The 27,576-nt window shown below is 52.7% G+C and overlaps 1 protein-coding gene across 2 annotated transcripts; it reads left to right on the top strand.

Annotated features, from left to right (window-relative positions):
- Nucleotides 1–10: 10 nt before the first annotated feature.
- Nucleotides 11–26,782, top strand: PRPSAP1 (phosphoribosyl pyrophosphate synthetase associated protein 1). 2 transcript variants are annotated; one of them, XM_038742001.1, is made up of 10 exons: nt 11–69; nt 19,865–19,917; nt 20,410–20,476; nt 21,640–21,812; nt 21,958–22,073; nt 22,635–22,690; nt 24,116–24,261; nt 24,707–24,777; nt 25,283–25,429; nt 26,039–26,782. In XM_038742001.1, the coding sequence occupies exons 4-10, from the start codon at nt 21,659–21,661 to the stop codon at nt 26,195–26,197; spliced, it is 849 nt and encodes a 282-aa protein (XP_038597929.1). In that variant the 5' UTR covers nt 11–69; nt 19,865–19,917; nt 20,410–20,476; nt 21,640–21,658; the 3' UTR covers nt 26,198–26,782. The 2 variants fall into 2 exon arrangements, with proteins under 2 accessions (XP_038597929.1, XP_038597928.1); XM_038742000.1 differs by lacking the exon at nt 11–69 and adding an exon at nt 13,897–14,027.
- Nucleotides 26,783–27,576: the final 794 nt, after the last annotated feature.

Genomic DNA, 27,576 nt, shown 5'->3' with positions numbered 1-27,576 from the left:
AGCGCTGTCACATGGGGAGCTCACTAAATACCGTGACTACTACGACCGGCCCGGAGCTGTGGGAAAAAGGTAGGTTAGCTTGCGGCCGGAGGCCCGGGACAAAGCCTGCCCTGTTCTCACCCTGGTTTCCCTTTCCCCCCATCCCATGCCCTCTGCTCCGCCCTGCCCTTTAATTCTGTCAACTCCTAGCCCCGTCCCCTGCCAGTCCCAGCTCCATCTCCATCAGTCCTAGCCCCTCCTCTTTCCAGCTTCTCCCAGCTCCTCTCACCTCCTTATTTTCCAACTTTCCTGCTTTAAGCAGGAAGGGGTCAGAAGAGCACCCTCTTTTGCAGTGGGGGGAGACAGAAACAGGAGGAGGTTCAGGGGGCTGCCCAGGGTCTCTCCGGGAGTCACCGGAAGGGCTAACACTGGACTCCCAAATCCGGTGTCCCGGGCCAGTGAACTCCCTGATGGGCTTCCCGGCCTGCCCGCCCGAGCTGACTCAGCTGGGCCTGACCCTGGTCATCCGGCCGGGAGAGTCCCTGGCGTCCGGCTCCAAGCGGCTCCCTCCTCTCCGGCATCTCTCCTTCCTGGCCAAAGGGGAATCAGGTAACCCTCCGGCACCAAGGCCCGATCCCCGAAGGTCCGGCCGGCGTTCCGGAGAAATCCCACTTCTTGGAGCCGAGGGAAGCTGCCTGCCTTCAAATCTGGCTTCCTCCATTCAGTCATTCATTCAATCGTATTTAATGAGCGCTTACTATGTGCAGAGCACTGTACTAAACACTTGAGAAGTACAAGTTGGCAACATATAGAGACGGTCCCTACCCAACAACGGGCTCACAGTCTAGAATGGGGAGACAGACAACAAAACAAAACATGTGGGCAGGTGTCAAGTCATCAGAATAAATAGAAATAAAGCGAGGTGTACATCATTAACAATTGAGCGCTTACTGTGTGCAGAGCACTGTACTAAGCACTTGGGAGAGGACGCTACAACAATAAACAGACACATTGCCTGCCTCGACCAGGGGGTTCACCTGTTCCATCACCCTTCCCTCAAGTCCTCACTCTTGGGTTTGGCCTGATCCACCAGTGAATAATGATAATAATATCAATAATAATAATCATAACTGCAGTATTTGTTAAGTGCTTACTACGTGCCAGGCACTGTACAAAGCACTGGGGTGGTTACAAGCACATTGGGTTGGACACAGTCCCCACCCCACATGGGACTTCCCCTTTTACAGATGAAGTAACTAAAGCCCAGAGAAGCTAGATGACTTGCCCAAGGTCACACAGCAGACAAGTGGCAGAGCCGGGACTAGAGCCCACTTTTATTTTCACTTCTGCCTGACAGAAAGAGGCGGACGACATGGCACAGGACCCTGAGGAGTGGAGGAAACGTGCGGCCTGATCAGCTCACGTGGGAGACCCGATACTCTCCCAGCCCGACCACCTGGGTTCCCATTTAATAGTGATGGAGGCTTTCATCGGGGAACGTACTATGAGAGGCAGCATGGCCTAGTGGAAAGAGCAAGGACCTGGGTTCTTATCCTGACTCTGCCGTTTGCTTGCTGTGTGACCTCGGGCTAATCACCTCATATTTCTGGGCTTCAGTTTCCACGTCTGTAAAATGGGAATTCGGTACCTGTTCTCTTCCCTACTTTGACTGCGAGCCCCATGAGGGACTGGGACTGTATGTGACCGACTTGGTGCTTATCACTCAGTGGTGTTTATTGAGCACTTAACTGTGCAGAGAGCACTGTACTAATCACTTGGGAAAGTACAATGTAACAGATTGGTAGACATATTCTTTGCCCACAATGAGCTTAGTGCAGTGTCAGCACATTTTAAGCGCTTAGCAAACATTATCATTATCTGGCCTCCGGGAGGAAGACGAGACAGAGAGAGGCAGTTATTTGGACAAAGTCCCTGTCCCTCCGCGAGGCTTGTAGTTCAAGGGGGAGGGAGAGCAGGGATCTCAAGTCCATTTTTCAGACGAGAAAACTGAGACCCAGAGAGGCTAAGCGCCTTGCCCGAGGTCACACAGCGGGTCGGTGGGGGCCCTGAGACTCGAATTTGGGTTTCTTGATTCCCAGTGCCAAGTGCCCATTTCTCCATTACTTTCCCTGGCCGCCTGACCCCTGCCGATCCGGGGCCCGGTGGCATTGATGATTCACCAGGTTTCCCCAGCCGTCCAGGGAGGGGGGTGCACGGGAGGCCATGGCCCTCAGTCACGTAGGGATCGAGGGACCAGCTTCCTCAGCCGGGCACGTGCCAAGCCGCCTGGGGCGATTCCCAGAAGGAAAAATGCTGGGGAGGAGGAGGAAGAGGAATCCATCCTGGTTTGAGCCTGGGGACACGGGGATGGGGACAGCTGCTGAATCCATCCCCAGCCTCCAAGGAACCCAGGGCAGCCAGAATGAGTTTCCTGGGGCATTACGGCCTGCGGTGTTTTTCACTTTCACATCCCCTCCAGGGCTAACGTGTCCTTGGGCTGAACCCAAAGCAAACAGACCCGATCGGACTCGGTGGGATGAAAACAGCCAGGAACCTGGAAGAGTGGACACAAGTATTGTATTCCCCTCCCTGCGCTCAGTTCGGCACTTTGTGCACAGCAGGCTTTCAGTACAGCGCTCTTCCAACAGCTGGTGCTCAGTACAGTGTTCCGCACGCAGCTGGCACTCTGTACCCAGTCCCTGTCTTCACAGCCTAAGAGTTTCAAAGCTTTACTTTTCTGTGTCCTTAAAACACTCCCCCTGCTCTCCTTACAAGTTTCCCTGTTGCAGCTCTCCATCCAGCTGTCTTTCATTCTCCTCACGTGTTCTACTCAGGGGAGCTGTGTTAGAGTGGAGTGTGGCTTCCATGATAGGAGACTGACCTCAGTTCCAGGGCTTCATTATTTGGGATCGAATAATGATAACTGTGCTATTAATTACATGCTTACTCTATGCCATGGCACAGTACTAAGCACCGGGGTTGCTACAATATAAGAAGCAAAGTCCTCTAGATGGTAAGCTCGTTGCGGGCAAGGAACATTCCTGTTTCTTGTTGCACTCTCCCAGGTGCTTAGTACAACGCTCTGCACACAGTAAGCACTCAATAAATATGACTGACGAGGAAAGAGAGCCCATTTTTAATCCCCACTTTGCAGTTGAGAACGTGTATTTAACCTCCATTTCTCAGCTAAGAGGCAAGGGATCGCAAAGGGAGTTTGAAAAGTAGTAAGGAGAAGAAAAACACAAGGGCACTGTGTTGGGGAAACCAAGATTAGATTGCGTTACCAGGAGGAGAGAGGAGCCTACCCAACCAAAGGCAGCGGAGGGGTCAGGGGGGATTAGGGGAGAGACCGTTAGATTTGGTAAGGAGGGTAGACAGAGATAATCAGATTGGACACAGTCCCTGTCCCACAGGGAGCCCATGGTCTAAGAGGAAGGGAGAGGAGATATGTTATCCCTATTTTACAGATGAGGAAACTGAGGCCCACAGAGGTTAGGTGACTTGCCTTAGATCACACAGCCAGTCAGGGGAGAAGACAAACCTCGAACCTGGGTCTCCTGACTCTTAGGCCTGAACTCTTTCCATTAGGCCACAGAAATATTAAAGAATGGTTAAATTGTAATAATTATAATAATGGTATTTGTTAAGCACTTACTATGTGCGGGAGGTTACAAGGTGATCAAGTTGTCCCACGGGGACTCACAGTTTTAATCCTCATTTTACAGATGAGGTTACTGAGGAACAGAGAAGTTGACAGTCTTAATCCCCATTTTACAGATGAGGCACCGAGAAGGGCAGTGACTTGCCCAAAGTCACACAGCTAACAGTTGGCGGAGCTGGGATTTGAACCCATGACCTCTGATTCCAAAGCCTGTGCTCTTTCCACTGAGCCATGCTGTAAGCTCCTTGAGGGCAGGGATCGTGTCTTCTATTTCAATTGGATTCTTAGTCCAGTACTCTGCATACAACCAGCGCCCTATAGATACTATTGATGGAATGATTAAGGTTTCAAACTCCGTCCTCCATCCCATGAGATGAGAACTCTGCGACAGGAGTCCGGGCCTAGTGGAAAGAGCCCGGGTTTGGGAGTCAGAGGACCTGGGTTCTGATCCCAGCTCCGCCACATGTCAGCTGTGTGACTTTGGACAAGTCACTGCCCTTCTCGGTGCCTCATCTGTAAAATGGGGATGAAGACCGTGAGTCCCAGGTGGGACACGGGCTGTGTCCAACCTGAATCTACTCCAACCCTTAGTACGGTGCCTGAGCCCGTTGTTGGGTAGGGACCATCTCTATATATTGCCAACTTGTACTTCCCAAACACTTAGTACAGAGCTCTGCAGACAGTAAGCGCTCAGTAAATACGATTGAATGAATGAATGGCACATAGTAAGCGCTTAACAAATACCATTTAAAAAACTCATTTCCTGTGACCGTCAGATACTTCTATTGCTATATTGCCCTCTCCCAAGTGCTTAGTACAGTGCTCTGCACACAGTAAGCGCTTGATAAATACGATCGACTGGCTGCCTGACTACTTCTAGAGTGCCCTCCACCAGCGTCCTTGCTCTCCATCCGGCGGCGTCGGTCCCGGAGCCCGGCTCAGCCTGCCCGCTGCTCGGCTCCTCTCCCCAGCGTGGTGCCAAGATCCCTGGCAGGAGAAGGGCATCTGCCATCCAAGTTCTTATTATTTTTAGAAATAAAAATGTCTCTATCCCAGCCCGACCGGGGAGCGCAAATGGGAAAAGGCCCCGGTCCGACGGGGGCCGTTGGTTCCGAGTCCACGGCCGCCCCTGCCTCGGCCACCAGCCGGCTCATCGGCCTGCAGCCGTCCGACTTTGACGGTCAAGCCGCCCAGACCGCTCTCCTCTTCCCAGTCCACCCTGTCCTTTGCATTCACGCCTGGCCCATCAGTAGAGAGTGCATCTCCCTGCCCTACCGCCTTCCTTCTCCTTTTCCAGGGGACGGCAGTCAATCAATTCCCAGTATTTGCTGAGCACTATACTGAGCACTTGGAAACGCACAATACAACAGGGTCGGTAGCCACGTTCCCCACCCATAACAGTAAGGACTCAATAAATACGATTGAATGAACAAGTTTACAGACTCGCAGAATGGAGAGACAGCGTGGCCTAGTAGAAAGAGCCCAGGCCTGGGAATCTGAGGACCTGGGTTCTAATCCTGGATTTGCCCCTTGCCTGCTGGGTGACCTTGGGCAAATGTTTTGTTTTGTCGTCTATCTCCCCCTTCTAGACTGTGAGCCCGTTGTTGGGTAGGGACCGTCTCTAATCTGTTAGCAATTTGTATTTCTCAAGCGCTTAGTACAGTGCTCTGCACCCAGTAAGCGCTCAATAAATACAATTGAATGAATGAATGAAAGTGACTTCACTTCCCTGGGCCTCAGTTACCTCCTCTGTAAAATGGGGATTAAGATTGTGAGCCCTAGGTGGGACAGGGACCATGTCCAACCCAATCATCTTGTATCTACCCCAGCACTTAGTACAGTGCCTGATATCTAGTAAGAGCTTAATACATACTTCTTTAAAAAAAAAAAACATAGAACCCAGGGCTTCTGAATCCCAGGCCGGCTCTCTCCGCTAGCCCGTGTCGCCTCACAGCAGCTCACGCTTTGATCGGAGTAGTTACTAGCCTCACTTCGCAGCATCGGCTGAAGGAGTTGTTGTACTACGATTTTGAGTCACTGCAGGAGGCTGCAGAGGTAGAAGCTAGATCTGCTGACTGCAGTGGGAGTTCTGCAGCTTCTGGGAAGAATTTGCCCTACTTAAGTCGAACGGCAAAAAACCTCCTTTTCTTCCTAAAGACCTCGTGGCAGGTCTGCTCCTCCGGACACTCCTGCTCACTTTGGATCCACCTTCCCTTAGGATCTTTCTCTTTCTTTTTTATGGTTTTTGTTAAGCACTTACTAGGTGCCGGTCACTGCACTGAGTACTCAAGTACGTACAAGCTAATCATGTATTTGGAGTCAGATCATGGCTTTGGAGTCAGAGGTCGTGGTTCAAATCCCTGCCCCGCCACTTGTCAGCTGTGTGACTTTGGGCAAGTCACTTAACTTCTCTGGGCCTCAGTTCCCTCATCTGTAGAATGGGGGTGAAGACTGTGAGCCCCACGTGGGACAACCTGATCACCCTGTAACCTCCCCAGAGCTTAGAACAGTGCTTTGCACGTAGTAAGCGCTTAATAAATGCCATCATTATTATTATTAATTAGGTTGCACCCAGGCCGTGTCCCACTTGGGGCTCGCGGTCTCCGTCCCTTTTGTACGGATGAGGGAACCGAGGCACAGAGAATTGACAGGAACTCGCCAGACAAGTGGCAGAGCTGAGATTAGAACCCAGGTCCTCTGACTTCCAAAACCCTGCGCTATCACTAGGCAACACTGCTTCTCTTGTTAGTTGTTTTATCTCAACCCAGGGGGCCGGGGAAGCAGAGAGAGTCTTACTGTCTTCATCTATGGCGTTGGGCAGGCCAGAATTGGGCATGTCCCTTGGGTTAGGTGGATTGTATTGTATGGGGACAGTAATGAGTCAATCAATGGTATTTATTGAGTGCCTTCTGTATGCAGAATACTGCACTAAGCACTTGGGAAAGCACAAAATGGTAGACACAATCCTGGCCAACAAGGCGCTTACAGTCTACAGGGGAAGGCAGGCAGGCATCAAAATAAACCACAGACAGTGGGGGTTAGATCTGTAAAATATTTCCCCTCTCAGAGGGCATTTTCTCTTCCCTTATTGTTGAGGAGCATTCAACCCCTGCTGTGTTGGCTGCTGGGGAGGAGAGGAGACAGTTGTTAACAAAAACAGCTCCACCTGCTTTTTCCACTCCTAAGTAGGAGTCATTGAATGATACCATTGTTTTCTCTCGTTCCAATGGAATGCTGCTCGTGTGGCTAGTTTTCTAAAGTTTCAGCCTGGGCTGACAGGTTGTAGTGTGGCACATATTATATAACAGAGTTGGTAGACCCATTCCTTGGCCTCAAGGAGCTACAGTCCAGAGCCGGGGCAGATTTTAAAATAAATTGCAGATATGTATGTAAATGCTGTGCATCTGAAGGTGGGATGAATATCTTATCGAGTTCTTAAAAGAGACAGATCCAATTGCATGTCCCCAACCTGAAACTCCCTCCCTCTCCAAACACACTCTTCTTCCACCTTCAAAGCCCTCCTGAAATCCCTCCCCCTCCTCCTCCAGGAAGCCTTCTCTAATTAATTGCCAACACCCAAGTTGCACAACCTGAAACAGCCATTCATAGCACTTAGACGATGATTTCCAACCTCAACCCTAGTGTCCATTCATTCTACATTCCTCACTCTTCTTTCTGCTCCTTGGTATTATAAACTCCTTGAGGGCAGGGAACATGTCTGAAAACTTTATTGCAGTCCCCTTGAACGCAGAGTACAATGCTGGGCCCCTATTAGGTGGTCAGTAAATGCTGTTGATTGGTCATTTGTCAATGTTGTCTGTAAGCTCTTGTAAATTCTTGTAAGCTTACTAAGCCATTCAATCATAAGACTGCTTAAGAGTAATAGTGGCACTGACTGAGCGCTTACTGTGTGCTTACTGTGTGCTGGGAAGGAATATACAGTTGGGAATTAGATATGGCCTTGTGGGGTTCACAGTTTTAAAGACAATCTCAGACTTTTCATTCTTTTGAGAGCAGGCACCGTGTGTCTTGTACAGTGCTCTGCACTCCTTAGACACTCCCTCCACGCTGAGAAGCAGCACGGCCTGATGGCTAGAGCATGGGCCGGGGACTCAGGAGGACCTGGGTTCCAATCCAGACTCCGTGACTTGTCTGCTGTGAGACCTTGGGCAAGTCTCTTCATTTCTCTGGGCTTCAGTGCCCTCATCTGTAAAATGGGGAATTAAGACTGAGTCTCACTGGAACAGGGAGTGGGTCCAACTCGATTTGCTTGTAATGACCCCAGGACCTGGAACATAGTAAGCACTTAAATACTACAATTATTATTGTTATTGTCAATACCTTTGATTGATTGACTTTGACACCATGGGCCGATGATGCATACAGCACGGACACCCCCGGCCCCCAAGAGCTAAGAGAGTGGTTTGGGAGCTTGGGCAGCTTTGCTCCAAGAGAGTGTTGGGGGGCGGGTGATGAGCGTGGGAGAGAGAGTGAGTAAGTGAAAGTGGCAGGTAGGGGAGCTCAGTGTCAAGAGCATGGGGTTGGGAGTCAGGAAACCCACATTCCGGGGCCAGCTCTGCCCCTGGCCTGCTGTGTGACCCAGGGCAAGTCACTTATCCTCTCTGGGACTCAGTGTCCCCATGTGTAAAGTGGAGTTAATGACACCCACACTCTCCCTCTTTCTGAAACCACAAGCCCCAGAGTGTACCAGATTTGATTACACTTCTATCTATCATAGAGCTCAGCAGAGGACAGGATAAGTACCGTAATAAAAAAAAATAATCATTTTGATTCTCATGTGGTACGCGGGGTCGGGAGTGGGAGCATGGAAGAAGTGACTTTGAGCCAGGAGTGTTTATCTGCACAGATGGAAACTGATGCCTCCTGCTTCAGGACAGGAGCTGAGCCAAGACCAAAAAAAACCCCCCAAAAACAAAAAAAATCTAAGTTCCTAGAGGAAGTCATGAGAGGTCGAACTTAAAACCCAGTGTGCACTTTGCCCTGGACAAAGCAAGCCCCAAGAAATCACTCCTCCATCCTCCCACCCTCCTATGCAACTCCAGAACAAACAGAAATCCGGGGCCTCTACTATCTCCCTTATCTCTAATCTTCATTCAGTCGTATTCATTGAGGCTTATTGTATGCAGAGCACTGTACTAAGCGCTTGGGCAAGAACAATACAAAAATAAATAGTGACATTGCCTGCCCATAAGGAGCGTACAGTCTAGTGGGGGGGGGGGGGGCACGACAGACATAAATATAAATAAAATGACATTTATGCATAAGTGCTTTGGGGCTGGGAGGCCGGGTAGAGCAAAGGGAGCAAGTCAGGGCGCAGGTTGACCCAGAAAGGAGTGGGAGATAAGGAAAAGTGGGGCATAGGGAAGGCCTCTTCCAGGAGATGTGCCTTCAGTAAGGTTTTGAAACGGTGGAGAGTCATTGTAAGATTTGAGAAGGGAGGGCGTTCCAGGCCAGAGGCAGGATGTGGGCTAGGGGTCGGTGGCAAGACAGTCAAGATTGAGGTATAGTGAAAAGGTTAGCACTAATCTATTTTAATCTATTTTAATGTCTGTCTCCCCCTGTAGACTGTAAGCTCCTTTCATTCATTCAATCGTGTTCAAGCTCCTTGTGGACAGGGGTCACTTCTACCAACTTTGCTGCACTGCGCTTTCCCAAGCACTTAGTACAGTGCTATGCTCAGAGGAAGCGCTCAGTAAATACCAGTGATTGATTGCATGGATACTCCCTCCCTTTCTTCGGAGGGCATTCCGGCATTCCTCATATCTTGTCGATGGAATTACCCGTTCACCCACCCGCAGAGTAAGCGCTTAGTCGATGTCATTGTGCCTTATACTCCGTTTCTTCCCCTATCTGGAATTTATTTTACTGTCAGTTCCTCATACTGTGCTCTTCAAAATGCTTAGGACAGTGGTCTTGTACACAATAAGTGCCCATTAAATACTGCTGGTTGACTGGGGACAATGGAACAAGAGCCGGGAATCCCCTCAAGTTAGTCAGGAAGCCAGGATGAGAAAGAGTGTTGACACTGTTTCCGCTTTTGGTGTGTCCTGCTTCTGGGACCTGGAAGCAAATTCGGAAATTAACCTGGAAATGGTGTGTGTCGGGGGGTGGTGGTGTCATTTTAGGTTTCAGAGGGCAGATCTGGCCCAGATCAATCTGGGCTGCCACTAAGGGGGAATTAATAATCAGTCGATCCATGGTATTTATTGAACGCATACTAAGTGCAGAGCACTGCCTGGCCGGGGAGACTGCCACTAAAATTAGTTACAGGCAAGAGGAAGATGGGCTATGTACAGGAGTGAGCGCATAAATATCCAGTGCGTGAGGTGTGCACAGAAGTTTTGTCAGAGGTTGTGAATTCACAAGCGCGGTTTGACCTACTGGAAAGAGCACTTACCTGCTGTGTGATCTTGGGCAAGTCACTTCTTCATCTCTCTGGGTCCCAGTTTCTTCATCTGTAAATTGGGGATTCAACATCAGTTCTCCCTCCCCTTAAGTCTGTGACTGGGACAGGGGCTATGTCCGAACGGCTTACATTCTATCTGCAGTGCTTGGCGAACAGTAAGCACTTAAACACCACGATTAATTATTATTAGGCGATGCAGAAGTGCTGAGGTGGTAATTGCGGGGTGTAACTTGGTTGTATAGGAAATAGCCTGTCACCTTGGTAGATGAATCTCACAGGGCCCCAGAGGCCTGGACCGAAATTCCGGAGGTTTATCACGCTGCAAAACTGCTCCTTTTTGGCCCCTGAGACTGGATAGTGAAGAACCAAACAGTCCAACCATGTGGGGGCTGGGAAGCCACCTGGACTGACTACCTGCGGGCAATGACCTCCCCAAGGGACTGGCTGATAGGGAAGACAGGTGCATGTGAGAGTTGGGTGCTTGCCCCCCTTTCAGCTCCGAGACATTGACCTAGCGGACACCGGGTGAGGAGACGGCCGTCTGATTCTGTACCGTGGAGACGGTCTCATCTATCTCCAGTTGGTCCGTCCTTTGACCCGGGCGCCTCTAAGTCTGGCGTGTATTTGACAATAAACCCCACATCTTCACTTTTATTCGTTCATTCAATCGTATTTAATGAGTGCTTACTGTGTGCAGAGCACTGTACTAAGCGCTTGGGAAGTACAAGTTGGCAACATATGGAGACACTCCCTACCCAACAACGGGCTCACAGTCTAGAAGGGGACCCGCCAAATGCCACGGCTCAGAGGTGGTGCCCATGTGCCAGGGGATACAGGTGCCTCCAGGGTGAGGGGGGGGTCAGGGGTCCCCAGGCTTTTCAGTTGTTTCAAGTACCATTTTTTAAAAAAAGGTGGTGATAGATGGACTTCCATAAGTGGCAATGGCATGTGACAATGCATGCCAGCATGACACATACATTGTCACGTGTCTGCATGTCTGGTTCCCATGGGAGAGTCACTGCCACCTCATTTGGAGAAGAAATGACCTCCCCCCACTCCCTCTTACAGGAAACCAGAGTGCCCCGTCGTTGTGGGGGCAGGGGAGCAGCAATTCTGGAGTTTTCTGGCCCCCACATCCACGACCATTCATTTCCTGCCGACACGGTCATTCATTCATTCATTCATTTATTCAATCGTATTTATTGAGCGCTTACTGTGTGCAGAGCACTGTACTAAGCGTTTGTGAAGTACAAGTTGGCAACATATAGGGATGGTCCCTACCCAACAACGGGCTCACAGTCTAGAAGGGGGAGACAGACAACAAAACAAAACATATGGTCCTGCAGAGGGAAGTCACCAAGTAGTTTCCATCGGTCACATTATTGCTGACCCGACCGGCAACCAAAGTGCAGACTGAGGGAGAAAGTGATAGGTCCAGGGCAAAGAATGAATTTCTTGGCATCAATGAAAATAATAATATTAATAATAATACTATTTGTTTAGTACTATGTGCCAAGCACTGTACTAGACACTGAGGTAGATACAAGACAATTATATTGGACACAGGCCCTGTCCCACAGACAACGGAGAACATGTATTGAATCCCCATTTAACAGATGAGAAAGCTGAGGTACAGAGAAGTCAAGTGACTTGCCCACGGTTACACAGCAAAGTGACAGAGCTGGGATTAGAACCCAGGTCCTCTGCATCCTGGGTCTGTTCTTTCTCCACTAGGCCACGTTGCTTCTTGAGGAGGTGGTCTTTCAGCAGAGCTCTGAAAGATGAGAGGGGAGTAGATTAGAGGAGCCAAGGAGGGCAGGGAGCTCTACACAGGGGGAAGTGTGGGAGCCGTGGAAGGGGCAGAATTCCAGTAGGAATTCTGTGGGAGAGCAGTGGCTACACCTCGGTGAAGAATCTAGAGGCCAGTGGTTGGGTGTTTCTGTTTTCTTAGCCCTGCCTAACCTCTGTGATTGAGCGATAAGTTCCGCAGGTGTATCAAATCACTGGGAAAAACAGCTCATCATCAGTTTATCATATGAAAGGAGTTCCACAGCCCACTGAGAAGGTGAATAATAACAATAATAATAATAATAATGGCATTTGTTAAGTGCTTACTATGTGCAAAGCACTGTTCTAAGCGCTGGGGAGGATACAAGGTGATCCGGTTGTCCCACGTGGGGCTAACAGTCTTAATCCCCATTTTACAGATGAGGTAACCGAGGCACGGAGAAGTTAAGTGACATGCCCAAAGTCACACAGCTGACAATTGGTGGAGCTGGGATTTGAAACCAAGACCTCTGACTCCCAAGCCCGTGCTCTTTCCACTGAGCCACACTGCTTCGGGGAAATTCTTAAATAATTTAAATTGAATTAAATGTAAATTCTTAAATTCTCAAAAAAAGACTGAATGAATGAAATTCTTCTATCAATCCTTTGAATTTACTGCTGTTTTCAGCCTGCACGACTTAATGTAGGGAAGGAAACATATTCCATTATGTTTATTGCCTGTTGTGTTCAGTTCACTTCCATGAGGCGGGAGAACGGGCTTTGGATTCAGATGAGGAAACTGAGGCACGGGGATTCAGTGACTTATCCAAGGTCCCACAGCAAATGCGTGGAAGAGCTGGGATTAGAACCCAGGTCCCTTGACTCCTAGCCCTGTGCTCTTCTAGTCCATGTTAGCGGTGTCATGGCAGAGTGAAGGTTTCCCCCACCTCACCTCACCCGGATACTTTCCAAGCGCTTAGTACAATGCTCTGCACACAGTAAGCGCTCAATCAATCAGTCAATCGTATTTATTGAGCGCTTACTGTGTGCAGAGCACTGTCCTAAGCGCTTGGGAAGTCCAAGTTGGCAACATATAGAGACGGTCCCTACCCAACAGTGGGCTCACAGTCTAGAAGGGGGAGACAGAGAACAAAATAAAACATATTAACAAAATAAAATAAATAGAATAGATATGTACAAGTAAAATAAATAAACAGAGTAATAAACACGTACAAACATGCATACGTATATACAATAAATATGATTGAATGAATGAATGAATATTATTGATGTCGCGCCAGCAGGAGCCCCTGAAGGCGGTCCCCAGGGTGCCCCCTTCTGGGCAAGACTGGGTACTGCGCGTCCACCGCCAAGCCCCGCCCTTCCCCGCGCCTTCTCCGCCAATCAGCTCATCGCGTTCCCCCGCCTCCGTAGGGCGCCCAACCAATCCCCGCTTCCCGTCCGCCGATCGACGCGGAAGCGCTCCCCCGGCCGCCGATTGGCCGGTCCCGAAGGATTCCCCGCCTTCCGCTTTTCAAATGAGGTTGGCGCATGCGCCCGGGCGTTTCCCCTCGTTCCTATTGGGCGTTCGGACGGGGGTCGGGGCGGCAGCCATCTTGGGTTTGGGCAGCAGGGGCGGCTTCAGGGGGGGAGGGATGGAGGCGCGTCGGGCTTCGCCGCCCCAGCGGAGGAGAAGTTAGGAGGAGCGGGCCGAGGCCGGGGAAGGCGCGGGGACGGTCGGGTGGGTCTCCGGGGGGCGGGAGGGGGGTAGGTAGGTGGTGGCCGGGTTTGCCCGCACTGAAGATGGCGGCCGCGCGGCCGCTCTAGCCTGTGCTCTCGGTGGTGGCGGTGGCGGAGGGCCGCGCAGTTGAGGAGGTGTGTCTGTCCGTCCGTCCGTCCGTCCGTCCGTCCCGGGGTCCGTGGGCTCCATGCGGGCCCGGGCCCAGTAGGGCGGGCGGGGCGGGGCGGGGCGGTCCCGTCCCGGACGATGCCCAAGAGGCTTCCGCCGCCTCCGCCGCCTCCGCCTCCGCCTCCGCCTCCGCCTCCCCCGCGGCCGTGGTCGCCGCCGTCCCCGCGGTCCCCGCGGGCCCCGCCCGGCGCCCGGCCGGCCATGAACGCCGCCCGCACCGGCTACCGCGTCTTCTCCGCCAACTCCACGGCCGCCTGCACCGAGCTGGCCAAGCGCATCACAGAGTAAGGGCCGGGACGGGACGGGCCAAAGGGCCGGGGGGCGCCGGGCCGCCGGGGCAACGGAAACACGATTTCATGAGCCACACCGGACCACCGACCACAATCTCCTCTTCTACACTACTCGTCCTTTCATTCCCCCCCCTTCCTCCTTTCCTTCCCCCCTTCCTCCTTTCCTCCCCCTCTTCCTCCTTGCCTTCCCCCTTCCTCCTTTCCCTTCCCCCTCTTCCTCCTTTCCCTTCCCCCTCTTCCTCCTTTCCTTTCCCCCTCTTCCTCCTTTCCCTTCCCCCTCTTCCTCCTTTCCCTTTCCCCCTTCCTCCTTTCCCTCCCCCTTCCTCCTTTCCTCCCCCCTTCTTCCTTTCCTCCCCCCTTCTTCCTTTTCCTCCCCCTCTTCCTCCTTGCCTTCCCCCCTTCCTCCTTTCCCTTCCCCCTCTTCCTCCTTTCTCTTCCCCCTTCTTCCTTTCCTTCCCCCTTCTTCCTTTCCTTCCCCCTTCTTCCTTTCCTTCCCCCTTCTTCCTTTCCTTCCCCCTTCTTCCTTCCCTTCCCCCTTCCTCCTTTCCTTCCCCCTTCCTCCTTTCCTTCCTCTCCCCTTCCTCCTTTCCTCCTTCTCCTCTTCCTCCTTTCCTTTCTCTCCTCTTCCTCCTTTCCTTCCTCCCCTCTTCCTCCTTTCCTTCCTCCCCTCTTCCTCCCTTCCTTCCCCTCCTTTCTCCCTTCCTTCCCCCCTCCCTTCCTTCCCCCTTCTCCCTTCCTTCCCCCCTTTCTCCCTTCTCCCTTCCTTCCCCCCCTTTCTTCCTTCCTTCCCCCCTTTCTTCCTTCCTTCCCCCCTTTCTTTCTTCCTTCCCCCCTCTTTCTCCCTTCCTTCCCCCCTCTTTCTCCCTTCCTTCCCCCCTCTTTCTCCCTTCCTTCCCCCACCTTTCTCCCTCCCTTCCTTCCCCCACCTTTCTCCTTCCCCCCTCTTTCTCCTTTCCTTCCCCCCTCTTTCTCCTTTCCTTCCCCCCCCTTTCTCCTTTCCTTCCCGCCCCTTTCTCCCTTCCTTCCCCCACCTTTCTCCCTTCCCATCCCCCCTTTCTCCCTTCCTTCCCCCCCTTACCATGTCCCACATGGGGCTCACAGTCTTAATTCCCGTTTTACATTTGAGGTAACTGAGGCTCAGGGAAATTGACTTGCCCAAGGTTGCGCAGCAGACATGTGGCAGAGCCAGGATTAGAACCGAGTCCCTCAGGCCTGGGTTCTATCCCTTGGGCCGCCCTGCTTCTCCCTTTCCATTCTCCCCTCTCGCCCCCCGCCCCCCCTTTCCCAACCCCCTATTTTAAGGGAACCAGGAGTCAGGAAAACGGAGCAGTTGTGCGGCTCACTGTGAGACTGAAAATCACCGACCCTCCCTGCGCCTCACTTTTCCATCAGTCCTTGCTCCCTGCTCACCAGGTGTAGATGTACTGAGAGTGATTTAGACTTTTTAAAAAGTTGATAAAGAGCATTAGGCATCCTAGGGCAAGAGCTTCCAACAAGCTTCTTGCACCAGCCCTGTCCTGTGAACCCCAGTTGTAAGGTACTCCCTACAGTCAGTTTACCCCGATTTCCAAGGCTTTTCGTGGTACAGACCCACAGGGTCTGTATTATCTACAATAGATATTACAGTTATCTACGATAGATAATTCTTACGGGGTTGTGTACGTGTATATGTGTATACATTTAAACATTGAGTATATGCATATACGTAAATGCCCTTTGCCGATTGAGTTTTTGACCTCTCCTTTGGGGTAATTAAAATGCTGTAGTGGGGGGAAAAAAGAAGTGAGACTTTTGAAACAAATGACCTATAAGGGAAGTACCTGAAATTCTGACAAGCAACAAAAGTAGGAGCCTTGGGGTAACTGCAGACAGCTGATTTTCTTAGCCCCTCAACTAAGGGTGTTAGGTTATCAGTAATAATAATAATTATAGTGATGGCATTTATTAAGCGCTTACTATATGCAAAGCACTGTTCTAAGCGCTGGGGAGATTACAAGGTGATCGGGTTGTCCCACATGGGGCTCACAGTCTTAATCCCCATTTTACGGGTGAGGTAACTGAGGCACAGAGAAGCGAAGTGACTTGCCCAAAGTCAGCCGGGAGCCGGGATTTGAACCCATGAACTCTGACTCCAAAGCCCGGGCTCTTTCCACTGAGCCACGCTGCTTCTCTAGCAGTAATGTCACATTCCACCCACTTTGAGAACTCTTTACTTTTCTTTTTCTTTTTTTTTTTTAAATTCCAAAGCACTTTCACCTATGTCCATTCGATATCAACTCTTTACCAGAGATGGAGAAACTGAGGCAAAGGGAGGTCAAGGGCATGCCTTCGGTCACGGACAGAAGACAAGAACTGATTCCTGTCTTTGATTCCAGCCTGATTCCCAGCTGTCTTTGCAGTAGACTTCTCTAAGATACTTTTGTCCTTGTCCCTCTCTGACTTTTTTATTTAAGGAGCGTAGCTTTATTGTAGTAGTCAACCAGTAGTTTTTATTGAGTGTCCACTCTATATAGAGCGTAGTATTAGCCAACAGGGAAAGTTTTCAATCAATCGGTGGTATTTATTGAGCGCTTACCATGCACGAAGTACAGGAGGATTAGCAGATACTTTCCCTGCCTGTCACAAGGGAGAGGCTGATTAAGGACATTAGATAATCCCGATTACTAGGATCAAGACATTGGGTCCGGAAAGTACCAGTTTTGGCTCATTTAAGTGAAATACGAGGGAGCTTTTGAAACCCAGGATCTGGAGCTCGGGCAGGGCTACGGCCGTCCGACGGGTCACCGAGAGCCCCGGCCTCGAGGGTCAGGTGTCAAAAGGGGGTCTTTTCAGGGAGGATACTCCTGGAAGGCTTCTTGGAGGAGATGAGCTTTTCCAGGACTTTGAAGATGGGAGGAGCAGTGGTCTACTGTAGTCATAAATACCATCCCCCCAACTCGCTGTGAGACCTTGGAGAATGTGACAGTGGACTCTGTAGTGAGCTGCAGCGCAGTAAGGACAACACCACCAGTGGGATTGATTATGCTGCCGGGCTGGAGTGGGGGTTGTGTGAGGGCTGAACCCAGGGTGGAAGCTAAAAGTCAGAGGGAACCGTGTTTCCCGGCCACTGTCTAGCCCAGAGATCCCTGCGCTCTGGAAAAATCCAGCCGGACAAGGAGTGCATTCAAAATAATAACAATGGCATTCATTCATTCAATCATATTTATTGAGCGCTTACTGTGTGCAGAGCACTGTACTAAGTGCTTGGGAAGTACAAGGTGACAACATAGAGAGACGGTCCCTACTCAACAGTGGGCTCACAGTCTAGAAGGGGGAGACAGACAACAAAACATATTAACAAAATAAAATAAATAGAATAAATATGTACAAATAAGTAAATAAATAGAGTAATAAATACCTACAAACATATATACATCTATATATACATATATATACATATATACCTGTACCTATATATATATATACCTGTGTGTGTGTGTGTGTGTGTGTGTGTGTATATATATGTGTGTGTATACGTATATATGTATGTGTATATATATATACAGGTACAGGTATGGACAAAGACATTAAAATATTTACCACTTAAAGTAAATGCTTCCCTGCAATGTGCACCCACTCCGTCATGTCCTGAATTTAGGGCCAAAGTATCTATCCCTTCAGCAGGCTCCCAGTCTAAGGAGGAGGGGAGCAGGAATTTGATCTCCCTTCTAGAAATGAGGAAACTGAGGCCTGGAGAAGTGAAGTGACTTGCCCAAAGTTACCCAGCAGTAAGCTCGTTGTGGGCAGGGGACGTGTCTACCAACTCTATTTTACTGCACTCGCCCAAGTGCTTAGTCCAGTGCTCTGCACACGGTGCTCAATAAATCCAGTGTATTGAAGCAGCAGGGTTGGGATTAGAGTTTAGGTCCTTTGAATCCCAGGCGCGGGCTTTCTGCTCGGCCACCCTGCCTCCCACTGTCCTCCCATTGAAGGGTCAGTCAGAGATCCAGGCGTTTCGTGTTTGCTCATCTGAGGGCACGGAGGAGGGTTCCAAAAGGTTAATAAATCAACAGTTAACTGGCAGGCCTGGGTATCATTTCAGGGGCAGGTCAGCTGGAGGTGCCAGGCATGGAGGCCGATCCGGGCCCCCCAGACTTCCCACCCCTGCCCCAGCTGCGGAGGCCCGCTTGTAACCAGCTCTAATCGGAGATGTTTTCCCTCATTTTCTATTTCTTGAGCACTTACCAGCTGCTGAGCACTTTACTAAGCCTTTGGGAGAGCACAGTACAAGAGTTGGTAGACAAGAATCCCTGCCCTCAAAGAGCTTACAGTCTAGTGGAGGAGAGAAGCATTAAAATAAACTATAGATGGGGGAGCGGTTTCTGTATTTTTTGTGTGTAATTTCCTCACTGCATAATTTTGGCAACCTCAGAACAGGGTAGGGGCTATATGTGGGGAATTCAGTCTAGCAATAAGGAAAGTCGGGGGGGGAAATAAAGGAGGAGGAGGAGAGCAGGGTTGAAGGAAGAAGTAGGTGTGAGAGCATTTGAGTATGCATGCCTTCTGTTGCACTCTCCCAAGTGCTGTCTACAGTAGGCCGACTCCGCCGCTTGTCAGCTGTGTGACTTTGGGCAAGTCACTGCACTTCTCTGTGCCTCAGTTACCTCGTCTGTAAAATGGGGATGAAGACGGTGAGCCCCCCGTGGGACAACCTGATCACCTTGTAACCTCCCCAGCGCTTAGAATAGTGCTTTGCACATGGTAAGCGCTTAATAAATACCATCATTATTATTATTAGTATAATTACAGTCTAAGCCTGCCTGCCTTCCTTGCCTCCCCTTCTCTTTCTAGCCCCCACCACCTCCTGGAATTCTCCCATCTCTGCTAGTGAAGCAGTGCTCTCCCTTTTCAGGGCTGGAATAGGAGGACCCGCTTTGGGGTGCAGAATCTCATTTTGGGGGCCCCGGAGTGGTCCAGAGAAGGAAAGGAGGCCTTAGCAACTTCCGTAGTGATTGTTGTTGGGAAGGAGCGTGGCCTAGTGGAAAGAGCCCGGGCCTGGTAGAGGACCTGGCTTTTGTCCCGGCTCCGCCACTTGTCTGCTCTTTGACCTGGGGCGAGTCATTCGCTTCTCAGTATGTCGGTTACCTCGTCTAGAAAATGGGGATTAAATCCCCCCCCCCCTTTTTTTTATGGTATTTGTTAAGCGTTTACTATGTGCCGGGCACTGTCCTAAGCACTGGAGTAGGTACGAGCTAATTAGGTTGGACTTAGTCCCTGTCTCACATAGGGTTTACAGTCTTAATCCCCATTTTACAATTTACGTTGTACAGTTCTTCTCCCTCCTACTTCAACCGTGAGCCCGATGTGGGACAGGGACTGTGTCCAACCTGATGATCCCGTATCTACCCCACTGGTTAGAACAGTGTTTGGCACATAGTAAGCACATTGTTGTTATTATTATTGTGGTTCGGCCACCACCCCTACAGCAGCTGCATTATTCCTGGCTGATGGTGACGTTTCTCTGGAGGCCGAAATGGAATAATTCCCCCTGCCCCTCGGTGGGGACCTAGGTCGTGAGAACAACTTGCTTTCAATCAGTGGTTTTTATTGAGCGTTTACTAAGTTCAGAGCACTGTACTAAGTATTCGGGAGAGTGCAACACAACGGAATTGGTGGACGCATTCCCACCCCATAACGTGCTTACAGCCTAGAGACTTTCATCACTTTTAAATCAGTCTGTAGTGTGTTGTGATCCTGGGATGAATTTCACAGGATGCTGGCGTGTGTGTTGCACACCCATGCGATGAGTAGCACAGATGGAACCTGCATAACTGCCCTCTTCTCTCCTGCAGGCGCCTTGGTGCAGAATTGGGGAAATCTGTAGTCTACCAGGAGACAAATGGAGGTGAGAATCCGGCCATGCCCCTTCACCTGGCCTGTGCTTAAAATGTCCACCGAGGACAATTCTGAGAATAAGAGAATATTTCTTCTTGGACAGTGTCTTTGTCTTCCCAAAGTGCTTCCTCATGAGCAATCTCGTTTTATCCTCTCCAACGTCCTGGGAGGTGGGGAGGGGCCGGTTTTATCATCCCCATTTTATGGATAAGGAATTCAAGGCCCAGATTGATTAAACGACTTTCCCGGGGACATGTAGCGGAGACGGGGCTGGAATCCAGGTCTCCTGGCTCCAGGGCTGGATCCCTTTCCACTAGATTCTTGGGTTTTGAAGCTTTTTTAAAAATCAATCTGGGCTTTTCTTGTTTCTCATCCAGCGGGACACCCACAAAATCATCCCACGATGAGGACTTTAGCAGCACCCCTAGAACATTAGATTTCTCCCTCCCTCTCTGTGAACCAAAGCTCTACGAACCTTGGTGCCTCTCTCTCTGTCTTTCAGAAACGAGAGTTGAGATCAAGGAGTCGGTTCGTGGCCAGGACATCTTCATCATCCAGACGATTCCCAGGTGAAGAGGGATTGGAGAGGGACTCCAGGAGCCCAGGGTTGGATTGGGGGTGGGGAGGGATTCGGGAGCCCCTCTGGATGGGTTTTTGTTTAGGGGGAGAGAGTTCAGTTGGTCATTGTAACCCGGAAGGGGAGGTCAACAGGGTGCTGTCCCCTTCTCACTGGGATCCGGCTGGAAAATAAGAATTGCCATCGTTGCAGTGTTTAAGCACTAATTCTGTGCAGAGCTCTGTACTGAGCACTGGGGAGAGCACAATAGTTAGTAGATATGATCCCTGCCTTCAGGAAGTTCAATCTTTTGGGAGCAGGCACTGTATAAGTGCTTTGGATTGGGAGAGTATGGTAGAGTTAGTAGGCATGATCCCTGCCCTTAGTCAACCGAGTGCCGAATATGGTACTGAGTGCTTAGGAGAGGACAGTTTGGTAGAGTTGGTAGACCCAATCCCTGCCCACAGGGAGCTTCCAGTCTTCAGGGAGAGGGGGGACACAACCCCATGGGCACAGTGGCAGGGGTGCCGCTTTCCCCGGCAGCGAGGGGTAGAAACGATGCGTTGTTGACTTAGCCTGCTGCGTGACAGAGAGCTGTGTGGGAGTCAGTGTTACCCGTGGCCGAGGTCTCCCGGCAAGCGTCGGCGACGTCTGGAGCCCACGCCCTCGGCCGGGACCAGCTTGGCAGAGGAAGGGGCCAGGGATGTAGTCCATCCAGCGGAGAGAGAGGGACGGGATCAGCGTCCAGGCCAGGGAGAGAGACGGTGGGGACACTAATTGGACAGCAGCCCCATCGGGCCGAGACAAAGACAGAGGCACGCTGCCCAAATTCCTCCGGAGGCCTAGCGGATGGGAATCTGGGAGAGGTTCCCCGGGCGCCTGGGTTCTGTCCCCGTGGGAGGGGCCGACACACAGACTCATTCGGAAGTGGGACGGCGGTCCGTAAAAGTCTAGCTCGTATGTGTCTCCCTGTCCCTCGGGCTAGGGGTGCGTCCAGGAGGAAGGAGGCACGGGCTGGCGAGGGAGATGGTTGACTCCTTGGGCCTGTCAGTCAACTCCCACATGCTGCCAGGGCCGTCGGGGGATGCGTGAAGGCGTCGCCCCGGGCCTACTGGTGTTCTTTCGGTGGGGGGACGGTGGTCTGCGGACCTAAGGGCTCACTGCGAACCATCTCAGGGACGTGAACACCGCCGTGATGGAGCTGTTGATCATGGCCTACGCCCTGAAGACGTCCTGCGCCCGCAACATTATCGGAGTCATCCCATACTTCCCCTACAGCAAGCAGAGCAAGATGAGGAAGAGGGGCTCCATTGTGTGCAAGCTCCTGGCTTCCATGTTGGCCAAAGCCGGTGAGGATTGGGGGATCCGTCGGGCGGAAGCTCTCTGCTCCCGCATCGGCCACCTCTCTGCGGGCCATGGGCCAGTGGGGGTGGCCGGGGCCAGGGCCCTTCCCTCCGCTTGACCGAGCCGATGCACCCATCTTGAACGTGGCAGGTTTGACACACATCATCACGATGGACCTTCACCAGAAGGAAATCCAAGGCTTCTTCAGTTTCCCCGTGGACAACCTGCGAGCCTCCCCGTTCCTGCTGCAGTACATCCAGGAGGAGGTGGGCAGGGGGGAAGACTCGGGCCGGGGGTGGGGCAAGGAGGGGAAACCAGGTAAGGGAGTGGGCCCTTCTCAAACTGCCCCTCTCCCAAGGCGAGGCCCACTAACTGCTCGTGAGAAGCCCAAGCCGGCTGAGCCTCTCGATCAGTAAGTGGTATTTATTGAGCACCTACCGTATGCAGAGCACTGTACTAGGCGCTTGGGAGAGTACAACGTAACGGTCAGTTGACACATTTCCTGGCAACAACGAGCTTTCCCATTACCTGGCAGGGTCACGTCCTTTAGTCACGGGAGGTTTCCCCGAGGTTGGTCCCTCCCCAGTGGCAAAGGCTTTGTGACTCCTGGCTGTAATTGTACTGGGAGTTTTCCTCTTCAGTGACTGACCCGTGTGACTTCAGACCTATTGGGGAAAAGCTCCAGGGGCACCCACAGGCACTTTTGATCCTTTGTCGTGTTTCCTAGCTCCGTCCTCCCACACCCCATCCCCTTGAGAAATATAACGAGGGTAGCAGCCTCGACCCAGATGACATTTTAATCCCGCCATCTCTCGTCCCCTGCCCAGATCCCGAACTACAGAAATGCAGTGATTGTGGCCAAGTCTCCCGATGCGGCAAAGAGGTAAACTGAGCTATGGAGGTGACGTGGCTGCCACTGAGATGGGCTCATTGATTTCCCCACCCCCATCCAGGGGCTAGAGGAGAGTCAGGTCTCTCGGAACTCAAGGAAGCAGTTTAGACAAGGCGGTCGCTGCCGGATTTGTGAGGCTAAAGGGGAACGATGATCCCTGGTCCCTGTTGGGGGGCTCCCGGGCAGACCCTGTCCGGTCACTCCTCTGTCCCCCCTCCCCTCCGGACTGTCTCCTCGAGAGCAGAGACCATATCTCCCACGGTGATGGTCCTCTCTCTCAAATGCTTAATTCAGAGCCGGGAACCCGGGAGGCGCTCAGTACATACCACCGACCGATTCTGGGCATGGCGGTGAGGGCGGATGGAACCGAGCAGCCGTCTACCCCAGATCCCCAACGAAATGGTCATGTACCTGGGGTTTTCGAATCCGGCTCAGATAGCAGGACCGCCTCCTGCTAAGGCCGTGTGAGTTTAGACCCGGCCGCGAGCACCGAGTCGATCGTTCAGCGGTAGCTGTTGAGTGCTTACTCTGGGCAGGGCACTGGATTGAGCCTTTGGGATAGTACAATGGCGTTAATAGACATGATCCCTGTTCTTGAGGAGCTTACAGTCTAGCTGGGAAGACAGACCCAGAAATAAACTTAGGATCCGTGTAGCTAGATTCTGAGAGGAGGTGAATATCTAAGTGCTGAGGGTGGGTTGGGGAGGGAATCTCAGGCGGGACGGTAGGTGAGGGGAGAGCGAAGGACAGCGAGTAGGTTGGTGTTAGAGGAATGGTGTGTGGGCTGGGGGGGAGTGGGAGAGGAGCGAAGGGAGGTCAAAAGGAGTGAAGAGATGGAGCGTCCGGCAGATGGTAGCGACACCCTGCCACCCGCTTATCCCCGAGGACCATAGGGTGATAGAGAGCAAGGTCGCTTGTTTTCCGAGCACTTGCTGCGTACAATATAGCAGTATAACAGAGTTGGTAGACACGTCCCTGCCCGTAACGCGCTGTCGGTCTGGAGGGGGAGACAGACATTAATAGAAATAAATCGTGACTATGTACATGAGTGTCCTGGGGCTGAGGATGGGGTGAATAAAGGGAGTAAATGCAGAGGTGATGCAGAAGGGAGTGGGAGAAGAGGAAACGAGAGCTTCGTCAGGGAAGGCCTCCAAATAAGGCTTTGAAGGCGGGGAGAGTCATTGTCAGATATGAAGAGGGAGGGCGTTCCAGGCCAGAGGCGGGATGCGGGCAAGAGGTCGGCAGTGAGATCGATGAGATGGAGGTACAGTGAGAAGGCCGGCATTAGAGGAGCAGAGCGTGCCGGCTGGGTCATTGTAGGAAATCAGGGACGTAAGAGATGGCGAGTTGATTAACTGCTGTAAAGGGTCTCAGCCACCTGCCGCTCACGCCTCGCGCTCTCCTCGTCCTCCCCAGGGCTCAGTCGTACGCAGAGAGGCTGCGGCTGGGCTTGGCGGTCATCCATGGAGAGGCCCAGTGCACCGAGCTGGACATGGACGACGGGCGGCACTCTCCCCCGATGGTCAAGAACGCCACCGTGCACCCGGGCCTGGAGCTGCCGCGTAAGCTGTGGGGTGGCGGGCTGAGGCCCCTCTCCGACCCCGTCCCCCCGGGATGGCACCCAGTGTGGGGTCAGGGAGGGGTTGGGGACTTGACTGGGGCAGGGGGTGGGGGCTTGCTTGCTTGCGTTTGAGGGAAAGCTGCCAGTTTCAGAGCAAAACCTAAATTGCTCCTCGTCCATTGGGAGTCCCAGGAGCTGCTTGGGTAAAGGAGCCGCTCTGGGCGGTCCTCAGAGCTTTGGTTTAGTTCTGCTGGGTCCGGGGACGTCTGCTACCTCCCACTCTGGTCCCACCCCTCCTATAAAGCCATTTTCCTCCCGTCCCCGTGCCCTGGTCCCTGGACTGCTGCCAGGCGGAGGGGAGATGGGGAGAACACCTCTGTCCCCTTCCCCCACCATCCATCCACCCCCACAGGCTCACTCTGTAATGGGGTCTTGTTCTCTGCTAGTGATGATGGCCAAAGAGAAGCCGCCCATAACTGTCGTCGGGGACGTGGGAGGCCGGATCGCCATCATCGTGGTACGGGACTGAGGGGTGGGCGGGAAAATCCCTCAGGGATCGGGGTCTGCAGGGTGGGTGCCAGAGGGTGGGCTCCCAGGGTGGTGCCCCATGAGACCCCGGCGGGCTACCCCAAGGAATTCCCTGTAGAGACCCTGCTTCTGGCTCTTCTGGGAGATTCGGTTGCTGGGGAAGCCCGGTGGGCCTCTGATCAGTTGGTCGTCCACCAGTAGTATTTATTGAGCCTTCAGTGTGTGCAGAGCACTGAACTAAGCACTTGGGAAAGAACGGCACAACAGAATTAGCAGACACGTTCCCTGCCCACACCAAGCTTCATAATCACCGTTCACTCAGTGCTATGTACTGAGCACTGACCGTGAGGAAGAATCCGGTCAGGGAGAGAGGAGGCTCGGTTCCCAGCCTCGGGGGGCTCACCGTCCGTGGGGTCTCTGGGCGCGTGGCTCCGTGGGCCCCCTCGGGGAGGTCCAAGCCGGGGTGACTGGGAGCTTCGTGGTTCTCCCATCAGGATGACATCATCGACGACGTGGAGAGTTTTGTGGCCGCGGCCGAGATCCTGAAGGAGCGGGGGGCTTACAAGATCTACATCATGGCCACCCACGGCATCCTGTCTGCCGACGCCCCGCGCCTGATTGAGGAGTCGTCCATCGACGAGGTGGGTGCCGCTGCCGCTCTCGCCACCGGCTGGTTGGTGCCGTGTAGTTGAGGGGGGCTTCTGGGGACTGGCATGGCTCCTGAGCGCTTTGGGAGAGTCCTGTTAGGGAGGAGACACCTCCCCTCGCCTCAGGAAGCTTGAGAGACTCCAGGCAGGATCGATCGAGGTATTCGTTTAAGGCGCTTACTGCGTCCCAAGCACTGAGGTAGAGACGAAATAATCAGATCAGACCCAACCCTGTGTGGGGTTTACAAACTAAAGGAGAGGAAGGACAGGTGAGGAGACCGAAGCCCAGAGAAGCGACTTGCTCGAGCTATCGTGGGCAAGCAAAAAAGCTGGGATGAGACCCAGGGCTTCAGGCTCCCAGGCCTGTGCATCTTCCATTAGGCCACGTTACTTCTTCCCTTAAGCCACAGTCCCTGCCTTAAAGGAGCGTGGGAGGATCCACTGGAGAGAAACCCGGTCCCCGGGCTTGTAGTCTACCTTCCGGCCTAGCAGGACACCTGCCCAAATCATCCTGGGTGTGTGTGTTGCGGGGAGGGCGGAGAGTGAGAGAGAGTGCATGTGTGTGATGTCAGCCAGTGATCCTGTTCCTCGTGCCCGCCGCAGGTGGTGGTGACCAACACTGTGCCCCACGAAGTGCAGAAGCTGCAGTGCCCCAAGATCAAGACGGTGGACATCAGCCTGATCCTTTCAGAAGCCATCCGCCGGATCCACAATGGCGAGTCGATGGCCTACCTCTTCCGGAACATCACCGTGGACGACTAGAGCCCGGGCAGCCTTCCGCCCGCGGTGCCCGGCCTGGGGGAGAGTCTGGTGCCAAAGGCCACCCTCCCACCCTCACAGAAGTCTTCCTAGGGAGAGGGAGAGGTGCCCCAAGACGGTATTGTTGCTAGGCAACCCCCATCCATTCATCCCCAGGGCCTGGGAGACGGTCCGCCCTACAGGAAAAGTAGACAGGCGGGTCCTCCCACCCTGAACCTAGGGACCCCTTGATGGGGGGTAGGCTCGTAGCTGACTCTGCTTCCTCCTTGCCCCGCTGGGCTGGTTGAGCTCCTCCAGCGGGGAATCATTCCTTTAACGAGTGACCTAGGCGGCCTGCCCTCCCTCCCAGCGTCTCTCTCTGTTCCCTTCCCACTCATCTCTCACCACCCTCACCCCTTTAGTGTCTTTTTTTATGAAGCGGGAGGTTCCAGGTCCAGGATCCGTTCCCCTCCGTCCCCACCACGGGCACTCTGGTCAGGGAGTTGGGGGCAGTGGGGGAGAGGGATGAGGGTAGGAGGGAGAGCTCTTCCTCCTTCCCTCGCTGGAGACCTGGATCCTTTCAAGCTGCAAATAAACAATTTTGGTCCACTCCTGGCTCATGGGCAGTGCTCGCTCTCGGCCCCTGGGCCCGGCCTCCTGGAGAGGGGGACGGGAACGTGTCTACCGGGCAAGGTCTGCCAGGTAGCTTGTAGTTTGGAGCAGTGACAGCAAGGAAGTGTCCCTGCTTCCTTCACACTCGTGGCCAGCACCCCCACTTCATTCCCTCTGGAAAAGGAGGGGATCCTCCCTCCCCATCCCCCTTCCTCTGCAAACAGGTGGGTCCCACTGAGGCACACAGGAACTGGGCAAGGCCAAGAGTGTTGGTTGGCCAGGTTGTTCTCGGGAAATGTGTGCAGGAGCTCAAGCCCTTCGTGCCCCTGCCCTTCCAGACATAATGCTTTGGGAGCCAGGGGGAAGCAGGAGCGGACCACACAGCCCGAGTGTCCAGATGTGATCAGGGTCCCGCGTGACTACGGAGAGCCAGAAACCTGGGGCCTGAGACCCTGCCCCACCACGCCAGTTACTACTAGGACCCGGTTTGGCGGTGGAACGGCTGTTGCCCGCCAACATTTTCTAACCAGATGCAGCAGCACAGGCACAGGGATCCTAAAGCCTTCCCGCTTACAAGTAGGGCAGAGAACCAGGCCTCTGGCCATTGTTCTCATACCCCCTTGAAGGCCATCAATTTCTGCTTTATCAAGAGGGCGAGGGGCTAGGCCCAGTGCAGGGAGGGAGGTCAGAATCCCTAATGGGGCCTCTGCTTGGAGGCTTACTGGTTGATGGATTGACTCCCCTGTGAGAAATGTGTGAACCTCAAAAGCGGTCTAAGGGAATGGGCCTTC

Source organism: Tachyglossus aculeatus, unplaced genomic scaffold (assembly GCF_015852505.1).
Source record: "Tachyglossus aculeatus isolate mTacAcu1 unplaced genomic scaffold, mTacAcu1.pri SUPER_34, whole genome shotgun sequence".
NCBI classification, from domain to species: Eukaryota; Metazoa; Chordata; class Mammalia; order Monotremata; family Tachyglossidae; genus Tachyglossus; species Tachyglossus aculeatus.
This window is presented reverse-complemented; position numbering and strand designations above follow the sequence as displayed.

What these genes read in the sequence shown, in the direction of transcription:
- PRPSAP1 (XM_038742000.1), top strand. Translation starts at nt 13,945, where the DNA reads ATGAACGCCGCCCGCACCGGCTACCGCGTCTTCTCCGCCAACTCCACG. An exon ending in CTGGCCAAGCGCATCACAGA is followed by an intron (nt 14,028 to 19,864) that starts GTAAGGGCCGGG and finishes TCTCTCCTGCAG; the next exon opens with GCGCCTTGGTGCAGAATTGG. An exon ending in TTCCATGTTGGCCAAAGCCG is followed by an intron (nt 21,813 to 21,957) that starts GTGAGGATTGGG and finishes TGAACGTGGCAG; the next exon opens with GTTTGACACACATCATCACG.